Source organism: Rhipicephalus microplus, chromosome 9 (genome assembly GCF_043290135.1).
Source record: "Rhipicephalus microplus isolate Deutch F79 chromosome 9, USDA_Rmic, whole genome shotgun sequence".
NCBI lineage: Eukaryota > Metazoa > Arthropoda > Arachnida > Ixodida > Ixodidae > Rhipicephalus > Rhipicephalus microplus.
Genome location: NC_134708.1, coordinates 44,370,530 through 44,393,008, shown reverse-complemented (window position 1 = coordinate 44,393,008; position 22,479 = coordinate 44,370,530). Strand labels below are relative to the sequence as shown.

General features: G+C 45.9%; 2 protein-coding genes across 2 annotated transcripts; both read right to left on the bottom strand.

Annotated features, from left to right (window-relative positions):
* Positions 1-7,581: 7,581 nt before the first annotated feature.
* On the bottom strand, positions 7,582-11,145 carry LOC142772245 (uncharacterized). The gene has a single exon (XM_075874440.1). It carries the CDS (start codon positions 11,143-11,145, stop codon positions 9,601-9,603), a length of 1,545 nt encoding a protein of 514 aa, XP_075730555.1. The 3' UTR covers positions 7,582-9,600.
* A 4-nt stretch (positions 11,146-11,149) lies between these two features.
* LOC142772244 (uncharacterized) lies at positions 11,150-21,375 on the bottom strand. Its single transcript, XM_075874439.1, has 3 exons — positions 20,766-21,375; positions 11,646-12,359; positions 11,150-11,166 (listed from the first exon to the last, which is right to left on the bottom strand). The coding sequence occupies exons 1-3, from the start codon at positions 20,785-20,787 to the stop codon at positions 11,150-11,152; spliced, it is 753 nt and encodes a 250-aa protein (XP_075730554.1). The 5' UTR covers positions 20,788-21,375.
* Positions 21,376-22,479: the final 1,104 nt, after the last annotated feature.

Sequence of the window (22,479 nt, the reverse complement as noted above, 5' to 3'; positions counted from 1 at the left end):
TCCCTCCTGGTAAGGCTTGCTTCAGGAAAATGCCCGGGTCCTCGCCCGCTGGCCACCCTTTCGTTCGGGTGGAACGAGGCGAGGAGCTCCTTGATGCGAGCTTGCGTGTAGTCCCTGGCCCACAGCCTCGGTGATGGGGGTGCCCGGCTGGTGTGCTGCCTTGGCCAGCGTGTCCGCATTCTCGTTGCCAGCTATGCCCACGTGAGGGCAGCCAGTAGAAGGAGACAGACATCCCGGTTTCCGCAAGGGCCCGGTACTTGGATGCCAGAAGACTCCCCATGAGCCCTGCACGACGGTGGTTAGCCAGTCTCTGGAAAGCTGCCTTGCTGTCGCACAGAACTGCAACCGGCTCTGCAGGGGTGTCCTCGACCAGTAGGTCCGCCGCCAGGTGTAGTCCCCCGCTCCGCAGCCATCGTGCTCGTCGGGAAGGGTAGTCAGCACTACCTCCTGACGACTCAGGATGGGATGACGCAGGCAGCCGCCACTGTACCGCGTGGCATGACGGATTCGTCGGTGAAGACCTGGAGCTGGCTTGCCAGTTGCTCCTGGAGCTTGGAGACGACGGCCTGTTACAGTGCTGCAGCAGGCGTTCGGGGCAAAGTTGCCTCGTCAAAGGACAAGTGGACTTCAAGCGGCCCGTGATGAGGCGGTGGAGGAGCCACCGGGACTGGCAGATCGCGGACCACTCTGGTAGTAGAGTGCACAGAGACCGCCCATTTATGATCTCGGCAAGTTGGATGTCGCTCCAGGAGGGCACTACCGTCGGTGGCACGGTGAAGGCGGTCAACATGCCCCAGCGCACGCTGGATGATGTGCAGGGACAGGGGCCCCTCTCTGGCATCAACCAGGTTCGCTGCCATGGGGGAGTACTTGGGGAGCCCCAGGATGGCCCTCACTGCTCTCCTGTGATGTCCCTCCAGGTCAAGTCTCCTGGCAGGTGTTTAGCCATTAGTAGGAAGAAGTACAGCAAGACTGAGGACGCAGAGGCCTGGTTGAGCCGTAGAGCCAGCTTGGTGGAGCAGCTGCTTCACGTAGTGTCATGCTGCCACCAGCAAATGAATCAGCAGGGCTTTGGTCTTGGTCGCGAAGACCTTGAGTCCGATGCCCCTCAGGTAGGCGATCATCGCGTCCAGGGCCGCCTGCAGTAATCTCCTGATGGCTGGAATGAAACCCCTCAGTCCACGGGCCGAGAGTGCCACGCCATTGTCGTAGACAGAGCAGCTGGCCAGGAACCTGGTGCCAGTCGGAAGAGAACCTGCGAGTCCTGCCATCACCAGGTTGAACAAGAAGGGGCTCAGCACGGAACCCTGAGGTACGCCTGCAGTGATATCCCTGGGTTGGCTAGTCTCTTTTCTGACTCGAACCCGGAAGGTCCTGCCAGAAAAGGAAGGCGGTGATGAAGCTGCGGAGGCACCCGTCGACGCCAAGTGGGTCCAGGGCCGTCTCGACGACCTCGTGTGAGAGACCGTCAAAGGCGCTCTCCACGTCTAGCAGGAGCAGCAGGGCAACGTCACTGCAGCTCTTGGCATCCTCGAGAGTGGCGAAGACGTCGGAGGTGGAGTCAGCTGTGCACCGGTGGCGTCCAAAGCCTGTAAGTTGTTATGGGAAGAATTCGAGCTGGTCAGCGATCCACTCGAGTCGCTCTAAAGCAACTTTCTTCATCACCTTGCAGGGTGCAGAGGTGAGAGACTGGCCTGTACAAAGAGAGGGCCATGGCTTTTTTCTGGGGCTTCACAATCTGGGCGATGACAGCAGTCCGCCAGGACTCCAGTAGGACCCATCTGCTCCAGACGTTGTTGTAGTACTCCAGCAGGTGCTGGCGGCCAACTCCGTCCAGGTTACGGAGCATATGGAAAGTAATGCCATCAGCTCCGTTGAGCACTTCGTCGCATTGATCCTTCAAGGGCTGCCTCGAGTTCATGAATCCTGATGGCTTCGCAACACAGTTCTTGTACTTGCGCGGCTGTCCACCCGGGATACTCGCAAGCGGTGGGGCACTACAGGACAGCAGGAAGTGGTGCAGCAGGCAGCTGGGCAATGTCCATCACAGCAAACTGGTCGGCGAGCTGTTCTGCCATGCGACAGCATGGATGGAAAGGTGGATGGCCAGGGACATCACTTGTTTGAAAAGCCGTGGCACCATCAGCAGGCACCAGGCCGTGGTCCCGTCCTGCGATTGGTCGATGGAGATGCAGATGCCCATCCAACCCTGGTTCCTGCGTTGTCGAGCATGGCATCTGTAGACGCGTCGACCTTCCAGAACACTGCTCAGAGCTACGGTTGAGCCTTCTTCATAGCCTGGCATTCTGCCCGCCTCCGCGCTGCACTCAAGGCTAGGTGTTGGATGTCTGGAACAGGCTGCCCCCGCTGTGCCTTGACAATGATGGTTGCAGCCCGGGCACCGTCACCCACTAGTTGCATGAGGTATTGTCACTTGTGTCCTGCCTGAACAGCTGATGGTATACCCGCCAGTCTACCACACGGTACTCTTGGTCTCTGGGGGGCCTTGCCTCGGAATGGGGTCAGTAGTACGGGCAGGTGGTCCGAACCCCAGGTGTCCGAAAACTACGATCAGGTGTACCAGCAACCCTCCGTGGCCAGGCTGAAGGCGACGACTGTGCTGGTGGCATTGGCTCCGCGACAAAGGCAGATGATGGCCCCAGCATTCAAACAGGATCACCAGGCCAAGTTGCAGCAGGATGTTGCGCACCTCTCGGCCTCGTAAGTCGGTCTTGCGGCCACCCCAGGCTGTATGGGGGACGTTGACGTCACCGCACAGCAGAAAGTCCTTCCACAGTCGATGTCCAAGTTGCTGCAGACAACTGGGGCTAGGGTCCCACCCAGGACTCCTTGGGTATGACGTACATACTGGCAACCATGGTGTCGCCCCGTCGAGGTGAACGTAGACAGCACAGCACTCGAAGGGCTCTCCGACCAGGTCAGCCAGGGATACCTCAGCTTGCAGCAGGTCCCGCTTCATATAGACGGCACAGCAGGCAAGTTCTTGCATGTGGTTGTCGACTAGGCAGGGGGCAACATGGCAGTTGGTCAGAGTGTAGCTGGTCTGGCTGCTGTAGCTGGCGTAGCCTGGTAGTCGGAATTGCCCTGCCTAGGCGTAGACCTCCTGGAGTGTGAAGATGTCGTAGTCGTTGTGAAGCAGGTGTGGTGCGAAGTCATCTCTCTGTGACCACAGCCCGTGGACGTATTACTGGAGGACACTTGGACGTCAGGGCTGACATAGCTTGGTGGAGGACCAGCCATGCCATATGGCACGAAGTGAGTGCTCTGATAGAAGCAAAGTAACAACTACCTGCAAGTAGAGCAGAAGGGCGCCCAGGAGTTACTCCACTAGAGGCATCGGGGCGGGGGCCTCACCTCAGCAGGCTGGGTCTTAGGGGCAGCGGCAGCAGGCGTGGAGACATGTAGAGGAGGCTGGACAGCAGGAGCAGACAAAGCTGCAGGCACAGCTGGAGTGTTGGTAGCCGCCACAGGGAGTGGCCGGCAGAGGTTGCATGGTGCTGGGGTTGATCTGGCTGGTGCAGCATGGCACTTCACTACCCTTGTATAGGACCGAACCTCCCTCGTCTCCTCCCTCACAACCGCTGCAATTGCTCGTCTGGAAAAGGTTGTCGTCGAAGAAGCCACAATGGTAGCCACTCGTCTCTGCTCCTGCCAGCGAGGACAGTCAAGTGTGTCAGCACGATGAGGGCCACCGCAGTTCACACAATGGAAACGCTGGCAGTCTGATTCTCCTAGATGAGACCGGCAACAACTGATGCAGCTGTCTGGCCAGTTGCAGGTATCTTTCACATGGCCATACTGACCACATTGCCTGCACTGGAGAGATCGTGGTCTGGCTGGTCGGACAGGGAAACATACTCTGAAGAGCGTCAAGTGGTCTGGGGGAACTGGCCCCTCGAAGCGCAGCGTGATGGTACGGCCTTCTCTGGTTGCCGATAGGACCCGTACTTCCGACTGGAGTTCGGACAGCAGGTTCTCGCCAGCAGCGTTGCTGTCCACCCTACGGAGGAATCCCATACTTGTTCGGCGGACTGCAGGCTGTCGTGCTGTCACTGGGGTTCCCTTGAGCTCTGTGAGGGTTAAGAGCTGTTTGAGGCAATCCTGGGAAGTCTGCTACCACGTTTCTGTGTCGATTCACCTTTATGGCAGCGACTCTAGGGTGCGATGAGAGTGCCTGGGCTAGGGTCTGTCTTGGGCAGTTCCGGAACGAGCCTCCAGCAGAGGCGGAACGGCAGAGCACCGTCCCCACCACTGTAGGGGCCACAGGCAGGGCAGCTGCGATCAGGCTCCTGGTACAGCGTAGGGCAGCCTTTGACCGGACCGTCTGGAGCCCTCATCGTCACCTGTCTCGCTCATAGGGAAGATCAAGTTTCTGGAAAAGGTGGAGGGCTGGGGGCATCCCCATGGTTGTGGTCGAGCCTGTGGCCTGCGTATACTGGTTTCCAAATGGGAGTGGGGGAATCGTTGTATGCTGCGATGCAAAAACAGTTCTTGCCTTGCGCCGATTCCTGTTCCTCCGAGGGTTCCCTGTGGTACGGGCATCTGTCGCGTCCTTCAGGAAAGCTGCTGTGAGGTGAGGGAACACAGTATTCCTTCTGCTGCATTTTCCTCAGTACCATCAACAGCGGGTATGCCTGGAGGGCCTCTGGTCACAGCAAGGGGGTTCACTTAGATTACTGAGGCCACTCCGGTCGTAGTGCTGCTTGCAGAACTGTCGGTAGAGTTTTCGGTGTATTGGGATCCAATCGAGAGCCATGAATCCAAGCTATCAGCGCTAGTGTCACTCTCTACATGAGTGGAGGGGGCTGAGACCAGCTTGCACCGTGTGTCTGCTTCGTGATCCCTGCTGCCCTCGGGGCGAGGACGCTTCCGTGACGAGGACATGTCCATCTCTTCTGGCGAAGGTTTGGGCAGCAATAAAGGGCATTCTCTTCAGAAGTTGTGCTGTTGGGGGTTGGTGGATTGCTGTCTTGTAGTATGGCAGCATCAGGGGCATTGGTAGACATGGGTGAACTACGCGCGACCTGAGTCAGATGTCGTACGGAGTCTTCGGCAGCAGTCTTCCATGCTATCACCATGTTCTCACTGAACACCTGTAGAGTCCAAGATGGCAGGCTGTCCAGCTGGGTGAACGGAATGCCACCAAAGAGCTTGCACCTTGTTTGTGCTTGGGGTTACGCATAGCTCGGGGAGGTAGTGTTCCTGGCGGTGCCATCATGATTTGCGCGAGTGTCTTCGCGTCCTCGAAAGGTCTGTATTTGTCCTTGTCGTCCATGGTTCATGTGGGGGAGCTTGCTGAGGGCTGTGGGTTGTGCACACACATGTGCACACACACTCGCACACACATTTTCATGGGGGGGACACGAGTTGGCGAAGTAGGCAGGCATAGGGTTAATTAAGACATAAATTGACATGAACGAAAATCTGCGAAAAAACTGCCGAGTCTGTCGATGTGATCCGAACTGGCAACTTTCGAGGTAAGTGTCTTATGCTCTACCAGTTGACCTACGGCATATGTATGGCACCTTCCGTCATAATTAGATTGGTAAAGTGAACTAAGTGCCCATACTTCGTCCATAAAGAAGCTCTTCTTTGCAACTGAATCTGCCAAATGAGCAACATTATAAGCACAAATGCATGTTAAGATGTACACATTACATAAACACGTTGAATATTCATATATACACTTGACAGGCAATAGTATATTCTATGTTATGCCTGCAATGTGCTCTATTCCCACGACAGCTGTACTTTAAGGGACTTTTTCTGAATTTATGTGGGCACAAAGTAGAAAGTGGTTCACCAATAACAAACTAATCAACTTATCTCTGTCTCATTGTAGTCCTTGTTTTTCATGCAATATACCTAATCTAGCACAGCGTAAAAGTTTTGGTGATTTCTTCAATGCTATTGTAGGCTTCTTACTGGAACTTGCAATTCATTTTTAAGCTCAAGATGTGCACGGAGGAAATACTGCTAAAAATAAACTGCGATACACCCAACAGACATGTTGTAGCCAACATACAGTCAAAGTGTTGTAAATTATTCCACTTTGCACTGGGGGAGGTTTGTGGCATAAGCACTGCAAAAAGCTCTGAAGTTGTATCTGAGCGTATAACACTACCTCTGTGATGCACCTTGGAGGGCAATAAAGAGAAAGGGGGATTGTAGAGGCTCTCGAGATTCGCAGGGCGGGTGACTCATGTCTCGGCACTCCATTCACTGCTTTGTCGAAAAAAGAAATGGACCAGCTGAGTAAGCAAAAACTATGTGAGTGTGGCCAGTACAGACAGGTGATAGCGAACTTCCTTTGGAAATATACTTTGTCCATGACATTGCACCCGCGTGTGTGCAATGTAATTCAATACGTTATGTCTTTTGGGTCAATTAGAATCTAGTTGAAATTTAGTTGTTATTGTTAACTGAGGGTCTTGCCCCAGTCGCTCGACTTTTGGACCCTTGTCTGCATACTACTAACCATGAGCCTTGGTATATTTTTATATGAGATGCCATGCCACGTAACAAATCACAATGCCTTGGCAACGCTGCATCAACAATCGCAGGCTCAAGCAACCGAAACCATGAAAAAGATACTTAGTCCTAGTAGAGAGATGCTTTCAGACTCTTTCAAAATAATCAGCAGCATACACATAACCACAAATGGGGGTAGGCCATAAAAAAGTGGTGGCAGCGGTGTAGCTTTTCGAAGTATAAAAATAAATATGTTTCGATGACAGAACATGAGCCCTTGTCTGGCACTGAAACCTGATGCTTAAAACATATGACAGACTGCACATCTCAGGAGGCAGAAAAAAAAAACATTAATTCCCACCAAGTAGGCAGATGCATGAATAAGCTTAGCGCGTGACAAAAAAATGCTGACAGTTTCATTCGATAAATATAGAGCATCAATGGCCTTGGAACGTTTTCATAGGTTGCCATCGGTGTTCTTTTGTGCATACATTCACCTCAAGGAGACACACAGAATTCAACCAACGAAATATTTACATTTCTTTACAATTTTAGGAGCCAGGTGTTGCCATATAATATGTTTATTACCAGTACACTGCCTGATCTCTGTCACCAGACATCTTTCTTGAACATTACTAGCATCGCACTGTTTTGTTTGTACAAATTTCTGGCTCATAAGTTTCATTATCTGTTCTCGATACAAATGCTGTACACATACTTACATTTACATGATTTGATTGATTGATTTGTGGGGTTTAATGTCCCAAAACCACCATTTGATTATGAGAGACGCCGTAGTGGAGGGCTCCGGAAATTTAGACCACCTGGGGTTCTTTAACGTGCACCCAAATCTGAGTACACGGGCCTACAACATTTCCGCCTCCATCGGAAATGCAGCCGCCGCAGCCGGGAATCGAACCCGCGCCCTGCGGGTCAGCAGCCGAGTACCTTAGCCACTAGACTACCGCGGCGGGGCTTACATTTACATGAATACATTTCTTTGTGTTCAAGTCTTTATGCATTTCATAACTCTGAAAACATCAATTAAATTCTGTAAATCGAAAGAGGTGCCAACAAAACACAGGAAACTTAGATCTATCAACATTTTATTGCGTTCTTGTATGTCCCTATTTACACTACTTTCTTTATACCTCTATTCCAACAAATTCACACATGCAAATTTCGTTTTCTAGACTAAAATATGGATGATAAACTTACACAACGCATTGTAAAAGAGAGCCTGGTTACATACAGTAGACTAACAAGTGGTCATTAGTTATCTCATAGAGAAAGATTAACTTGATTTACCCTTAATGTGCTGAGCAATGCTACATAACACTATGTGTTCTACATTTTTTGCAAGCCAAATGTTCGATTTCCTTGCATGCGTGGAAAGTAACGAAGAGCACCAAATAAATTTTCTTAAAGAATGACAGATGCCACTGCAAGCAACAGCGTCGAAGAAACTCAAAAGAGGATGAATTGATAAACGTTCTCAAGAAATAAAGAAGCTAAAGTCTATATACAACTAAAATAAATTGAACCCCACAGACAAAAACTTGCATGCCCCTGACCTTCAGAGTTCTTTATTAACATGGGGGATGAACCCATGACAAAGTCAGAGCTGTTTTGCCAAAAAGCACACACAGAAAAAAAAAGTGTTCATGTGATCTTCAAGGCTCTTCAGACAGGATGGGTGGCAGTAGAAACCGAAAAAGGGATGCTCTCTTGTGTGGGTTGTTTACCTGTGCTTTGAAAAATTCACGTTCTGAGTGAACGCAGCAAGACCCAGATTAAGTGCAGTAAGTGCATTTAAGGCGTGACTGTTTCTCGAAGATATTACCCTTATGAAAAGAAGTGGAGATAGTTAATCAATGCTAGCTTTAATATCCCCTTGAGGTGAAACATAACTGAAATGCAATGGCTGACTGGGTTAGCTTCACAATGAAGTGCAAGATATCAGCTACAATGAAGTACAAGATATCAGCTGTTTACATATTTAAAAATCATTCTAAAGGTACGGCAGTGCAACAGCATTGAGTCACCACCAAACACAGTGTCAACTTATCAGACTTGCATAAACACGTTCAAAATTAAAATTAATTCCTACTTTCAGGGCATTCAACACAACATACCCCCCTCTCAATGGGTGATGTGGTTTTGGCGGTGCATTAGTCGCACATGTCGTGCATTTGTCTACCTTGCCAGGCCATCACAGTGTCTTGCATCATTTACACCACACTTTTTTACAGTGTAATTCCAACACGAGTGACATGTGAAGGAAGCCGTTCCTGGTGATTAAATGCACACCGATAATGTAATCAGTGATGTCGTGTTACGATGCTGAAGTGGGTACAGACCCCACAATAGGCTATGATAACCCCTCTTCACAGCAGAGAAGGGTGGCCAGGTTGAAGACTCCAGACCAGCTAAAGCACATTGTTCTACACCTTATAAATTCACTATTCTATGAAACACTTTTTGCAAAATACTCGCATGCTCGCGTGATAAAAGTATGCACTTGTCCCTTCATCATAACTTTTAAACCATAGGTCTCTTCACTGGCTCTTTCAGACACCATTCTTGCCAGTAGCCACCTATTTAAACGAGCACTAATGAAATACAAAAAGGCGTTATCCGATATTAGCATTCAGTTATTTAGGTAATCATATCTGAAGAAGGGGGCCTCTTCTTCCCACTCTATTTTATGACACCATGGGACTTCCACCAAATTGTGCCAATCTCCATTCTGAACTGCAACACTAAAAAGCTTTTCCAACCTCAAACCACGGCTTCACAACGGCTTCTAATCTGCAAACTCACCCCTCCCATAGCACCTAGCACAGTTTGATGGAAGCCTGTAGGTACCTCATCTTTATGACTTCTCATACATATGACAAGACAAGTGAGAAACAAGTGCTGTGTCCTTGAAAAAGATGCACTGCAGTAGACATAAGAAACATGGAAAAGCAATATTCTGCAAAATACTTGATATCTCGTGCATCTGAATCCTGTTTGCGCACTTTGTAATTTATGTTACCCAATGAAGTCGTGTTCCATTAACTTTCATTTTTCGCCCCACAAAAAAAGGCTTCATTCCACTCACATTCAAGCCATCTTCTTCGCATGACAATGGGACATGTGGTCTTTGAGGCTGTCTTTCCGCGAATAGGACGCATGGCACTCGTCGCAAGTAAACGAACGCCCATCGGAGTGGGTGAACATGTGGTGAGCGAGCGTGGTTTTATGGCTAAAAGAGGCACTGCAGTGGACACAAGAAAAGGGACGCTCTCCCGTGTGGGTACGCATGTGGTTAACAAGATGCGGCTTCTGTAAAAATGATGCACTGCAGTGGACACAAGAAAAGGGACGCTCTCCCGTGTGGGTACGCATGTGCTTAACAAGATGCGGCTTCTGTAAAAATGATGCACTGCAGTGGACACAAGAAAAGGGACGCTCTCCCGTGTGGGTACGCATGTGCTTAACAAGATGCGGCTTCTGGAAAAATGATGCACTGCAGTGGACACAAGAAAAGGGACGCTCTCCCGTGTGGGTACGCATGTGCTTAACAAGATGCGGCTTCTGTAAAAATGATGCACTGCAGTGGACACAAGAAAAGGGACGCTCTCCCGTGTGGGTACGCATGTGCTTAACAAGATGCGGCTTCTGTAAAAATGATGCACTGCAGTGGACACAAGAAAAGGGACGCTCTCCCGTGTGGGTACGCATGTGCTTAACAAGATGCGGCTTCTGTAAAAATGATGCACTGCAGTGGACACAAGAAAAGGGACGCTCTCCCGTGTGGGTACGCATGTGCTTAACAAGATGCGGCTTCTGTAAAAATGATGCACTGCAGTGGACACAAGAAAAGGGACGCTCTCCCGTGTGGGTACGCATGTGCTTAACAAGATGCGGCTTCTGTAAAAATGATGCACTGCAGTGGACACAAGAAAAGGGACGCTCTCCCGTGTGGGTACGCATGTGCTTAACAAGATGCGGCTTCTGTAAAAATGATGCACTGCAGTGGACACAAGAAAAGGGACGCTCTCCCGTGTGGGTACGCATGTGCTTAACAAGATGCGGCTTCTGTAAAAATGATGCACTGCAGTGGACACAAGAAAAGGGACGCTCTCCCGTGTGGGTACGCATGTGCTTAACAAGATGCGGCTTCTGTAAAAATGATGCACTGCAGTGGACACAAGAAAAGGGACGCTCTCCCGTGTGGGTACGCATGTGCTTAACAAGATGCGGCTTCTGGAAAAATGATGCACTGCAGTGGACACAAGAAAAGGGACGCTCTCCCGTGTGGGTACGCATGTGCTTAACAAGATGCGGCTTCTGTAAAAATGATGCACTGCAGTGGACACAAGAAAAGGGACGCTCTCCCGTGTGGGTACGCATGTGCTTAACAAGATGCGGCTTCTGTAAAAATGATGCACTGCAGTGGACACAAGAAAAGGGACGCTCTCCCGTGTGGGTACGCATGTGCTTAACAAGATGCGGCTTCTGTAAAAATGATGCACTGCAGTGGACACAAGAAAAGGGACGCTCTCCCGTGTGGGTACGCATGTGCTTAACAAGATGCGGCTTCTGTAAAAATGATGCACTGCAGTGGACACAAGAAAAGGGACGCTCTCCCGTGTGGGTACGCATGTGCTTAACAAGATGCGGCTTCTGTAAAAATGATGCACTGCAGTGGACACAAGAAAAGGGACGCTCTCCCGTGTGGGTACGCATGTGCTTAACAAGATGCGGCTTCTGGAAAAATGATGCACTGCAGTGGACACAAGAAAAGGGACGCTCTCCCGTGTGGGTACGCATGTGCTTAACAAGATGCGGCTTCTGTAAAAATGATGCACTGCAGTGGACACAAGAAAAGGGACGCTCTCCCGTGTGGGTACGCATGTGCTTAACAAGATGCGGCTTCTGTAAAAATGATGCACTGCAGTGGACACAAGAAAAGGGACGCTCTCCCGTGTGGGTACGCATGTGCTTAACAAGATGCGGCTTCTGTAAAAATGATGCACTGCAGTGGACACAAGAAAAGGGACGCTCTCCCGTGTGGGTACGCATGTGCTTAACAAGATGCGGCTTCTGTAAAAATGATGCACTGCAGTGGACACAAGAAAAGGGACGCTCTCCCGTGTGGGTACGCATGTGCTTAACAAGATGCGGCTTCTGTAAAAATGATGCACTGCAGTGGACACAAGAAAAGGGACGCTCTCCCGTGTGGGTACGCATGTGCTTAACAAGATGCGGCTTCTGTAAAAATGATGCACTGCAGTGGACACAAGAAAAGGGACGCTCTCCCGTGTGGGTACGCATGTGCTTAACAAGATGCGGCTTCTGTAAAAATGATGCACTGCAGTGGACACAAGAAAAGGGACGCTCTCCCGTGTGGGTACGCATGTGCTTAACAAGATGCGGCTTCTGGAAAAATGATGCACTGCACTGGTGACAGGAATAGGGACGCTCTCCCGTGTGGGTGCGCATGTGCGTAACAAGATGTGTCCTTTGCAAGAATGATGCACTGCACTGGTCACAGGAATAAGGGCGCTCTCCCGTGTGGGTGCGCATGTGTTTCTTGAGGGCGTCTCTGGCTGAAAAGGATGTGTTGCAATGAGCACAGGAATAGGGGCGTTCTCCCGTGTGGGTGCGCAAATGAACCACGAGCTTGTTGTTCTCAGTGAATGCAGCTGCACACAAGTGGCACTGGAAGGGGTGTTCGCCCGTGTGTATGCGAAGGTGTCTGTTCATGGAACCCCTTTTCTTGGTCACATAGCTGCACTGCGGGCAGGAATGCAGTTTCACTTGTACTGACACCCACGAAGGGGACTGCTTCGGGGATGCCTCCAACGACGAGGAATCTGCAATGTCATAGGAAGCACAGGAAGAAAAAGCTTACCAGGTGTCATAAATGATATACCAGTCGTCGATATGACTGCATTCTGTTATTTAACTTTGTGTTTACAGCCCCAAGCAATCTGGAAAGAAGCTGTCCTTGTGGCTCTGATTAGACCACGATACCCATGGCCTAACAAGAGATGTTACTGAAATTGTAACAGTGCAATGAGATCATATATATCTCTCTGAAGTTTCTAAATCTGCACATAAATTCTAGAATGGATACACGAGAACATCTGTTTCCAGTCCATAAAATTTTTGTTTGGAAGCTATTAAGATACTGTACACACACGTTGAAAATTTTTTTCATGTGGGTGACAATGAAAAGCATAAACCATAACACTGAATTGCACTGTTTCCTTACATAGAAGTATACGTATAATGCAGGGCGAAAAATGCATCATTTCATATTTGAACAAATGAGACCTAAAAAGGTAAAATGTGAGAGTACGATGTTATTACAATACAGGATGGTAAGTGTAAAGAGAAAAAAATATTTGCAATTACATCTACAACACAACATTTTTTGGTGATTGAAAATGCGGCCACACTTCTGAGACTAAGAAGATATATTCTTTCTCAATATGTACTAGGAAGGCTTACCCACTTTTTGTTCATGTTTCGCTCGAGTAAGGTCACGATGACACAAAAGCAAATCTTGTGACAACGCTTGAACTCCACGAGTATAAAGCGGTGGCGTTATCTGGTCCCATACATATCGCCTCTTATTCCTAAGCCATGCCTTACTTGAATGAGCAGTGCAACCATGCCGCATCCTATGCCAGTTACATGCTTTGTCGACACTGTTGGTGATGATGAAGATTGATTTTGTTCAAGTTATATATGACGAGTGTGCCTTTATACCACTCGATCGTTGCAGTGTCCACGTGGCATGATGCATGTTGCTATTCAAAACTACTGCCACACAATCCAGAATGACTCCTCGCACTGTATACCCAAGCGTCAAGCACTGGCATGACTCTGTGGTAGATCCCCTCTGCCTGGATTCCATTGTGATTTTTCACTCACAATCAATGATACGTGCGCCGACATGAAAATTTATGCAGAAAAATCTCTTCAACTCCAGCACGTCAATACTACTGGTAACTTTTAACACAAAAGCGTTAAAAGAGCTTGTTCCACAGAAATACTAGTGTCAACGTCAGTGTGGACATCATTGAAAGTGTCGTCAATTCGGAGCGAAAAAATCCGCGTCGCCTGGGAGTGAAAATTTGAGATAGATGCGAACAAATAAAAAAAAATCGGTTCAAGTGGGAATTAAATCTAGGTCTTGCGTGTGATAAGTAGGTTTTATAGCGAAGAGCAACATTACTGTATAGAACTGCTTCGAAAAAAAAAATGGCACAGAATAGCGTAGCGGGTCACCCTGCTATTCACGGTCAGAAATGGGGCAGTAGTATTCCAATGTCTGATAAAACTAGTATTGTAAACAGGGCCAAAAGTTTGATTGACAAGGAAGATTATTGAAGCCTGTGAAGTAGGAGAAATGAATGACAAGGATGTCGGCATGTCAACCTTGTTTCGTTGCCACAAGTTGCGATAGCGGCAAGTGCACCCCTTTTGGGTCCTCACTGTATCTTTAGAGCTTCATTTTCACAGACAAACGTGTATATGTATGCGTCATGATGGTTTCAATATTGCACAAGGGTGAAATCACACCACGACAACACAAAACTTTAGAAGATAAAAAGCAAATAAGGTGAGCAAGATTTCTGCAAAAAAAACATAATTACCTATGTTTATTGCAGAAATCTCAAATTATCATAATTCAAGATCATTGTTAACCTCCGGCATAACAAACGAAAAATGCAGCTACAGTGTATTTATAACCAACTAAAAGGTTGTTTCTCTTAGTGACACTTCGACAAACATATGCACTGTTGAGAAGATAGAACAATATTGGTCTCAAACTATGAGGCCTAAGTAAGTTAACTGTAATCACGGGACCTCTTTATTATCACGATTCCCAATTAATTTTTTAGTATAAAGATATGCAATAGACCAAAAGAGTAAAATGAGAACATCCAACTTCACACAATTCAATATAACCCAGCCAAAGGCTGCCGCTAGTAAACATTGTCACATCACTGTCACAATTCTGAGTTCATAAGAGGTCACGCAGACATAACACCGGAAATGGATGAATAGTTTCTAAGACTCTGATGCAATTCATTTCAGGCCATTTCTGAAGCTCGCAGATTTTTGGGTGCTCCATGGAAGGAATGAACCAATCTGCAATGGCAAAGATATCACTGTTAAGGCCAGAAGAAACATACACGCTGTGCCTACACAAGGGCTGGGCAGTATCACAATACAAGAGCAGCACGACAATGCCTTAGAAGTATCTGTATCTGAGTATACAGATACAGATACTTTTGAGTACCTATATTTTTTTATTGAGATGTTTTTGAAAAACGTATTTGTACCTCAGGAGTGAAATATTTTTATTATGTATCAATTATATCGCGATACTATTATCTAATTACTTTCTTGTTGAAAATGAGCTGACCTGTTTCTGCGAAGGATCGAATAACCTCTAAGCCGAGCCAAGGCGGGCCCTACATTTTCACGACAGAATCGCCAAGACTGTGTATCGTGACACTCTACTAACAAAAGTCGTGGTACCAGGGCAGGTGCTGCACACCCAATGTTTTTCGATCGGAAAGTCATTTAGCAATTTTTGTGTTGAGGCCGAACCAACACCTTAAAGAAAACATGTTGAAGAAGCTGCTGTGTGAGTGCATTAAACACAAAAACCATCTCAACAACACAGATCTTGTCTAGAATAAATGTATGCAATTCCTTATTTTATAGTCTGGTATGGTATGCGGGGTTTAACGTCCCATAACCACCATATGATTATGAGAGACACCGTAGAGGAGGGCTCCGGAAATTTTGACCACCTGGTGTTCTTTAACGTGCACCCAAATCTGAGCACACGGGCCTACAGCATTTTCGCCTCCATAGAAAATGCAGCCGCCGCAGCAGGGACTCGATTCCGCGACCCGCGGGTCAGCAGCCTATTAATTTATAGTCTGTCAAAGATTACAGCGATATGCTTGGTCTGCAAATTTTCATGCGGTGAAACATTAATCACAATATAATCCTGACCATAATGAATGCCTTTGTGGAGCATTAGCATTCCCAAAGTGAACAAAGTATTTTAGTGTTTGTATTTGCATCCTTTTATCCTTATTTCAGAATACTTTTTTCATCTTATAGTAAGAGTATTTCAGAAATATCCCGTTGCATCAAAAACAAATGTATCCTAGCATCTGTATTTCAGACTTGCAGCAGATGCATTTCAATAACAGAATTCTGGAATACTTCTCCAAGTAACTGTAAGCCCAGCCCTGGCTACCTTCTCCTAGCACGGGCACTTGCCACAAATTTTCACTGCCTTCACAAGTGCTTTCACAGATTGAAGATTACATGTCTCCCACATTAGCAAAAAAAAAAAAAAATCCACATGTATGGATAAACCTGTGTGCCACCAAGCTTGAAAATAAAAAAACAAAGAAAGCTTTTTTTAGGTCAGTTTAACCTCCTGTCAACTTTAAATAAATTGATCATAGTAAAGAAAAGACCATAATTTCATAACTAAACTTCACCTCTCATGGCAGAATGACATTTTTTCCTACTATTTAATTTGGTCTTTATATACCTGGTTTTCCACCAATAATCCTCAGAATGTCTCTACTTATTTCTACTGCATATTGTCACGGGGTCGTGACTTGGCCGAAGACGGGAGACTTTATGTCGGGATTTAACTGTTTATTTGGGCGAACCTGTGCCCGGTAAATGGAAAGTTTGATTACAGTAGCAGTCTTGCACAGATAGACGTGAACGGAGCGTCGGCCGTCGATCAACTACTGAAAAGTGGCGAAGCGCGTCGGCATTTATACTCTTGCCATCGAATGTTTTTGCGTTATCGCTGGCAGTGGCGTAGGTTCCAGAATAATCTGTACAGTTCGCAGAGTAGGCCTGATCTTATCGAAATGATCTACTACAGTCCGGAAGCTTCTCGAAAACTGCAGGCGCGGTTTGTGCTGAGAATTGTGTAGTGTTTTGGGACGATAACAAAACTTGGGAAATGGAACGTGACAATATGTGTTAACCTTTCCATTGTTGTCCCTTAAACCAGAGACTTCATGAAGGCTAGTGCCCAAACATGTACATGAGTTGATCTCTGAATTTAATTAAAACACGCTCCGTCGCTTTTTTTCTTTTTTTTTTCAGCTTCCTCACGCTGTTCATTTTTATTCTGCTTTAGTGAAACTTGCTTTATTTGCAATGTCTTCTAAGGCAACTCAAACACACCTGAAACAGCACCGAGCTTCCCTTGAATTAGAATAAAATGCCCCCCGCCCTCCCCCCTGCTGCCAACAGTACACCAACCCTAGTAGCACGCGATGTTGCCATTATGTTGAATCAATATCTGCATTCCTAAAGGGGTCCTCTAACACTATTGAAGTACCTATTTGTTATCTGTGGTTTGCGTAGACTGATAGCTCAAGATAATTATAGCGTAGCTATAAGCACCGATATCAAATGATTTAGTATTTTAATCATGCAATAAAGTCGCTACATCGCTGCCGACTGCATTACCACGTAGTGGCGCTCACCAGAACTTTGCGTGCGGAAATGACGCCGGAAAGTTGCCCCATATCATTGGATAAATTTCACGTTAGAAGCGACCATGGTGTAAGATTAAAACTGAAGTTACTAATCTGTTTCAGTTTTCTTCTCTGGGCTTTTTCATCGAACCCTGAACAGACGCGACCACAAGGAAAAAAAGAAAAGATCACTGCGACTACAAAACACGGCAGAGGCACTGGCTGCCATTTCGCCACTAGATTTTTGGCTTGCGCAAGTAGGATGTATCTACGAAAGACCTCTCTCTTTCCTCTTCTTGCTTTTTGGAATTTGCGAGCTGCCTCTTTCCGCATGTGCGCTGTTGAAGGAATGCAGTGCACCATTGTTGTTCGTTGGGCAGCCTCCCGAACACACGCGAAGGGTCAACAACACTTCGCTCTCTTGGTCGTTCCACAAGTTCCTTTCTCAGAGTAAGAGGAGGAATTGACTTGGAATGTTGTACAAAACAGCAGAAAATACTTCGCTTCGACACTGTAGCTCCCGCTCACGTTCTGGCAAGCCAGGCGTTAGGCACCACGTTTGTTACTGTGGTAACAAGGTCAACATGACTTTGAAAACAAAAAAATATAAAAAAAGGTGCGAGCTTCCCCTATGTAGGCGCTTCCAGCTTATTTCATTGGGGCAGCCTTCTAACATCATGAGCGAGTGAAATGTGGTCAAGTGATCACGCAAAAATCAAGTTGAGGGCCAGCATTTTTTTTATTGTATTTTGAATTTTCCAAGTCGAATAACTTCAGATTGCATGCCGTTTTTGCTGCATCAGTCAATACTTCAGTCTATACAACCCACGAATAAAACATGAGGGGTTGAATAGTGTAGGAAGGCCCTTTTAAGGCCAGAATCGTAATGCTTTGGCAAGTGTGCGTCAACAGGGCATTCACATGTGCAACTAGCCCCATGTGTGTTAATTAAGACCACATCAAACTAATAAGTTTGCGGAGTCTTTCAAAGGAAAAGGGGGTTGTGGCCATGTGGGCTCTTTTCATAATATTCATTTGCAGACTCTCTAAAAATCTCTCACTCTCAAACAGAAGTTGGCAGTATATGTACAGCCGCAAATATGGGCTTGCTGGGCACAATGGTGACAGCGATGTAGATATTGGAAGCAAATAAGTATGCTTTCACGACAGAATATGAGCCTCATCTTTTTTTATCAAAGTGCTAAAACACATCATAAGTTGCATGTCTCACGAGGTGGGAAAAAGAAAAGTTATTATGGGATGTAGGCAAGAACATTAATACGCGTAATGCGTGTCCCACAATGCTGACGGTTTCCTCTGTGAAAACCAGAGCATCATGACGCTCAAAAAGTTTTCATAAGCATCAAGGTTTACAGACAGTTTTAATTTGTGCATGCACTGGCCTCGGGGACGTGTGCAGTTTTTTTTAATCGAACAGAATTTTCACATTTCCTTGTACTTTCCCAGTATGCCTATATAACCTTTTATTGACAAGTAATACTGCACAATTTCTTGTCACCAACCACTAATCTAAAACAAGGGTAGGCAACCTTTTGAGGCGGAGGGCCAACTTGCGTGAAGTTTACACAACAGGAGAAAAGGGGGGGGGGGGGGGGGGCACATGGGAGTAAGTCAAGTGTAGGAAGGATCTTTACTAACAAAGAGAAAAAATTCAGCTAATTGGCAATGATCATCTATTATTATTAGACACTGGCAGCTATCAATAAGTAAAGTAACCATCAATAATCAATCGATCATATAATCAATGTCTATAATCAGTAGAATCAGCAAATTAACAAATCAATCACAAGACACGATGTCACTAAGTGTGAAGACGTAGTACAATGCCAAATGGAAGCGACCTTTCTTTGCTCCTGCAAAAGCCAACTGACTTATAAACTGCGTTTAGGTATGAAGGGGTAAGGGCAGCACAGGGGGAGGGGGGGCTTGACATTGTATCTGAGGCCACATAGTGCTTCTTCGCGGTTTATAGATCGACGACCCCTTGTCTACAACATTACTAGTGCAACGCTTTCTTATTTAGCGTTTAACCTTCCTGCTAGTATATCTTCTCACCATCTTTCAATATGAATGCTTGATACATATTTACGCTGGCACTAATGAATTCTTTCTGTTTTATCTGCACTTTTCTGTAAGGTGCACATGTGGGTAATGAGGTGCGATTTCAGCAAAAATGACACATCGTACTGACCACAAGAAAAGAGACCTTTTTTTCGTGTGAGCGCATGTGGGTATTGAGGCGTGCTTTCTGCAAAAACTACGCATCACAATGGTTATAGGAACAGGAACGCTCTCCTGTGTGGGTGCACATGTGGTTAATGAAGTGTGGTTTCAGTGAAAATGACATACTGCAGTGACTTGTCGATGCACGAGTGAGCCACGAATTCGGAGTTTGCAGTGAATGAAGTTACACACAATTGGAACTCGAAGAGGTATTCACTAATGGTGACTTATTCCCCAAATAACATTTTAGTCACACAACCTAACATATGAGCTAATACTGCAATAAATTGTAATATATAACAGATAATTTTGAATTAATGCTTATACATTAGAGCCACATTTGCGAAGCCGCCTTGGCATGCCCAAGTGATAAAAAAAAACTATTTCCATGTCTTAAACCGAGTAATGCCCACACCAACTTAAAGTGGTACACACATTTTAGTCATGAAAGTATTCCGTACCAAGCGTACCAGTGCACCAACAAGTGTACAAGTTACACCTAGAAATTTAATTGAATGGCTTTAAAAACTAAATCAAAGAAAGGTTACAGGCAAAATAGATAGCTCATTAACATACGCTCCAATCAACACACGCAATCAATAATAGTTCCAAAAATATCTGCAACACACATTATAGTGTTCACATCAGTCGTTCAGAAATGCTATAGAACGCTTCTCAAGCAATCGCTCAAACCAATGGTCATGCATTGTAGAATATCTGCAACATCTCCTTGACACCCTCCTTCCAATCAAACACACACTGCAACAATACTGCACACTTTCACTAGGATTCCACGAGTCTCTGTCTCGATTTTGCTGAACTTGAAAAAAAAGATAGTTTTCACACAGATTATTTTAACTTGTTCAAAGTATGCACCCTTCAGTAAATGACATCATTGTGGGCAATCGTTAATACACCTATGAATGCACAAGCACAAGTGCCATGCCTAAACCAACACACTTTTTAACACGATATGATAGGAAACTGTATAATAAACTAAATTGATCGAAGTCAAAATTTTCCATTGCCATTGTGAGAAAGAATACAGCAGCATTTAAGTGTATTCAACACATGACTGTTTCTCAGATTTTAGCCTAATGAAAAGAAAATATTGGATATGTGGGGTTTAATGTCCCAAAACCAAAGAAAAAAAAGTAAGTAAAGTTAGTTGGTCGATGCTAGCCTAGATATCGCGTTAATTTCAAACTTAATGCGATGAATGACTAGGTTAGATTCATAATGTAATCAAAGATATATGCTATAAAGATATTTAAAAGTCATTGTAAACATACTGCACTGTGAAAGCATTGTGTCAACATATGCACAGTTGATTTTCTCTCACCTACAGTTGCGTAGACATGTGGCACTTTGGAAAGACTTCTATATTTCAGAGTGTTCATTGTCACAGACGCCACCTCAGAGCGTGATGCGGTTTAGTACATATCACATATTTGTTTACCTTGCCAATGCCTCCTTAATGACTCCCACCTTTTGCACTGTGCTTCTTCATCGCACTGCTCAGGCATGGCTGACACACAGAGGAAGCCGTGCTTGGTCGTTGGCTGTATGCTGTTGACGAAATCACCGATGTCGTGTTCAGCGCAGAAGTGGGCACAGTTGCGACAATGGGCTACACCTGCCTTTCTTCGCGGCAGAGAAAGGTGTCAAGGCCGAGTACAACACCAAAACCAGCTGAAGCATGTTGTTCTATTCTATACCCTCTAGCTTCCCTATTTGATCACACAGTTGCCGTATTTACTTGCATAAATTGCGCACTTTTTCTTTAGCGATTTTGGAGCTCTGAAAAGGGCGTGTGAAATGACGCAGAGGCTTCACGAATGCTCTTGAAGTAATGTGTATATACAGTGAGCTCTCATTTGAATGAACATCACTTGAAGAAATATTTCAGAACAATGAACCTTTGGAAAATCCCTGGCAGTTTTCCTATGCATTCCATGCGAAAATCTTTCAGTTTAAAAAATTTCGAATAATGACTATTTCAGCTGAACAAACTTCATCTGCAGACCCTGGCTCATTCTTGAGATAAATCAACGCAGTTTTGTGCTCTGCAGGCTTAGCCAATGGGTCCCGCCATCAAATCCCCATGTTATCGGTGGCGGTGCAACATCGCCCGTACATGCAGCACTGTCGATGCGAGGTGGCCTGCGGCAGACTAAAACGTGTCCCATGCGCTTCAGTACCTGAGCAGAGCTATGAGAATTGGAAATTGTTTCCACTGTTTTTCCGACACCGAAAAAACTTCTTTTGACGAAGTGCGACGAAGAAGTTGTAATGGCTGAGGCAGGTTGATCTGTAACAGAGACTGTAAGATATATTAAAAGGTTGCGAGATTTCGTGTCACAGCAACACGCTGTGCTAAATAAAGGCAGTGTACAAAAATGTACACTTTGTGGACCGATTGCTCCCTTTTTACACATTAAGGGTGCCAGTAAAATTAAAAATTATAGAACTCTTTTCAAATTGCATTTCACATATTTTACTCGATTTCTGTTGTGCCCCATGATGTTATTCTACTGCAGTTTAGTCAAGTTTCAGTTAAGTGAACTATTTCCATGGATCCCTTAAAGTTCACTTATTGGGAAGTTCACTGTAGTCGTAACACACGTGATTTATACATTAAAAAATAATTGGAGCAAAAATGAAGAGCACTCATTTATTTAACATAATCAGCCCCTTCTTTAGCCGGACAGTTACGCTCATGCGCTGTCAGTTGATATTACTGGCTGAGAAGTCTGACTAGATAGCATTATCATTGTTCGTGGGCATGCCAGCGAGCTTGCTCAGCAGGATTAGGAAGGGCAAAATATGCACTCAAATATTTTTTTTTAGTGAAGCTGTCAAAATCTTAGGGGTCAGCAAATTACATTAGGGTGCAAGTAATGCACATAAATATGTATTTGCGAAATACTCACAGCAGCAGCATGCTCATATCGTACAAGAGTGCAGTTATTTCTTCATTGCATATTGAACTGTAGGGTTCTTCACTGGTCCTTCAAAACAGCATGCTAGCCAGCAGTCAACTTATTTAAATGAGCTCCACCAATAAAATTACAAATAGTTACTCAAAATGGGTACATAGTTATGTGGGTAATTATATACCGTTAAGAAGGCCTCTTCTTCCCCCTCTATTTCATTACTCCTTGTCAATTTGACAAAATTGTGTCTATCTTTACAGTAAATT

Coding starts and splice junctions, on each gene's coding strand:
- LOC142772245 (XM_075874440.1), bottom strand. CDS start 11,145: ATGCGTACCCACACGGGAGAGCGTCCCTTTTCTTGTGTCCACTGCAGT.
- LOC142772244 (XM_075874439.1), bottom strand. CDS start 20,787: ATGAAGAAGCACAGTGCAAAAG. Junction 12,360..20,765: donor GAAGAAGCACAGTGCAAAAG/GTGGGAGTCATT, acceptor ATGACATTGCAG/ATTCCTCGTCGTTGGAGGCA.